Source organism: Propithecus coquereli, unplaced genomic scaffold, assembly GCF_000956105.1.
Source record: "Propithecus coquereli isolate 6110/MARCELLA unplaced genomic scaffold, Pcoq_1.0 Scaffold122, whole genome shotgun sequence".
In the NCBI taxonomy this organism is placed as follows: Eukaryota; Metazoa; Chordata; class Mammalia; order Primates; family Indriidae; genus Propithecus; species Propithecus coquereli.
The window spans coordinates 7079810-7081771 of NW_012136303.1; the positions used below are offsets into that span (position 1 = coordinate 7079810).

At 64.2% G+C, this 1962-nt stretch overlaps 1 protein-coding gene across 1 annotated transcript; it reads right to left on the minus strand.

The window, feature by feature from the left end:
• Positions 1-6: 6 nt before the first annotated feature.
• LOC105827548 (neurophysin 2-like) lies at positions 7-1244 on the minus strand. The gene is made up of 4 exons (XM_012665740.1): positions 1190-1244; positions 1085-1101; positions 303-504; positions 7-155 (listed from the first exon to the last, which is right to left on the minus strand). The coding sequence occupies exons 1-4, from the start codon at positions 1242-1244 to the stop codon at positions 7-9; spliced, it is 423 nt and encodes a 140-aa protein (XP_012521194.1).
• Positions 1245-1962: the final 718 nt, after the last annotated feature.

A 1962-nucleotide genomic window follows, 5' to 3' on the forward strand; every position in this document is an offset into this window, starting at 1 on the left:
GCGAGCTCAGTAGCGGCCCGGCTGCGCGGGCTCGGCGAGCTCGGGCGCCCGCGCCAGTTGCACCAGTCGCAGCAGCAAGGCCCCGGCGGGCGCGTCCAGCCGCGTGGCGTTGCTCCCGTCGCTGGCGCGGCACTCGGGCTGGGCCACGCAGCTCTCTGCCGGGAGGACGGTGTGAGCGCGGGAGCCTGGGATGGGCGCAGCTCCGGGGTCTCACTGCACCCGCCTTCCTGCCCCGCCCGGGTCCCGTCCCTCCCAGAACGCCCCCAACCCGGCCAGTCCCAGCCCCCCAGCCCCGCTCTCACCGGTGTCGCAGCAGAAGCCGGCGGCGGTGCAGCGACCCCCGCTCCCGCAGGGCTTCGTGCCGGACTGGCAGGGCGTCGGCAGGTAGTTCTCCTGCTGGCAGCGCAGCGCCTCGGCCGTGCCCACGAAGCAGCCCAGCTCGTCCGCGCAGCAGATGCTGGGCCCGAAGCAGCGCCCTTCTTCCCCGGGGCCGCAGGGGAGGCACTGCGGGGACCGGCGGGGTGAGCGGGAGGAGGCGGCAGCCCAGGGAGGGGCTTAGGGGGACCACGCGAGGCCGGGGGCGGTGTGGGGGCAGGGATGCTGGGGTCCGGGCTCGCGACTGTGGCGGGACACAGGCGCTGCAGGGGGCGCTGTCTGAGCCTCGACCGCGGTCAAGGCCAGGAGTCAAAATCTACTCAAGTCCTTATGTTTTCGGGGGACTGAGGACCAACTGTCAGTAATAGCCCTCTGCATCCTCAGCCTGGGCCGCCGGACGGGTCTCCCATGGGCTCAGCTTGGGGACCCTCCTCCTCAGCTCTGGGACTAGCACCGGTGCCACTTTTGGGCTGCCCACCACCCTCCCCTAGTCCAGACCTTCCTCCTGCCCCTATCACTCCTGCTTGGTCCCTAGTTCATCCACCCCACCCTGCTCCCCCCCGCGGAGGGCCCCTGGAACCCCCAGTACATCCAGGCCCTTCCTCCCATTTCCGGCTCCCTCTCTTGCCTTGTCCTTGGCCCCCCACCAGCCCCGGCCAGTGGGCCTCAATTTGGGCTCAGACCCCCTGCTCACCTGCCTGTGACCTACCAGGTGGGTGCAGGGGCCTGAGCCCAACAGGGGGGCATGGACACTAGGTGCCTCAGGCCTCCAGGGAGCTAAGCAGAGGGAAGGTAGGCTGTAGGGGTTGCCCACCTGGCCACTCTCGTTGGTTCAGCAGCTCAAAATTGACCCTGGCAGAATTGCACATACCGATTGGATTTCCTTCAGCTCTGCTCAAAATGCAATAAACACCCGGCACAAAAGAAGAGGGATAGGCCGGGCGGTGGCTCACACCTGTCATCCTAGCACTCTGGGAGGCCAAGGCCAAAGGATCACATGAGGTCGAGTTCAAGACCAGCCTAAGCAAGAGTGAGACCCTGTCTCTACCAAATATGGAAAAAATTAGCTGAGCATCATGTCTTGAGCCTGTAGTCTCAGCTATTAGGAAGGCTGAAGCAGGAGGATCACATGAGCCCAGGAGTTTGAGGTTGCAGTGAGACAATGATGCCATTGCACTCTACCTGGGGTGACAGAATGAGACTCTGTCTCAAAAAAAAAAAAGAGAGAGAATAGGGATAGGTACCCAGCAGAACTTCCTTAAAGAATGCCTGGGTAGCACCCATCACTCAGGTGAGCTCAGAGCAATGGCCTTCTAGGGCTGTGGGCACCAGTGCCTGTGGCTGGGAGAGGCTGGGGCTGGATGGGGGAGGCCTGAAATGCTGGTGGGACAGACATCGGACATGCCAGCCCATCTCCATGACGGGACCCATGGGCACAGGGGAGCCCTCAGCACCCACTTCTCCCTGATCTAGACCCAAGCCCAGTTACAGGAGAACTATCTCTCACTCTCTGCATCCCCTGTCTGGATCGGGACAGTGTCCGGAGCCCCTTCAGCCCCTCCTAGCCTGCCCAGCAACCTGGTCCCC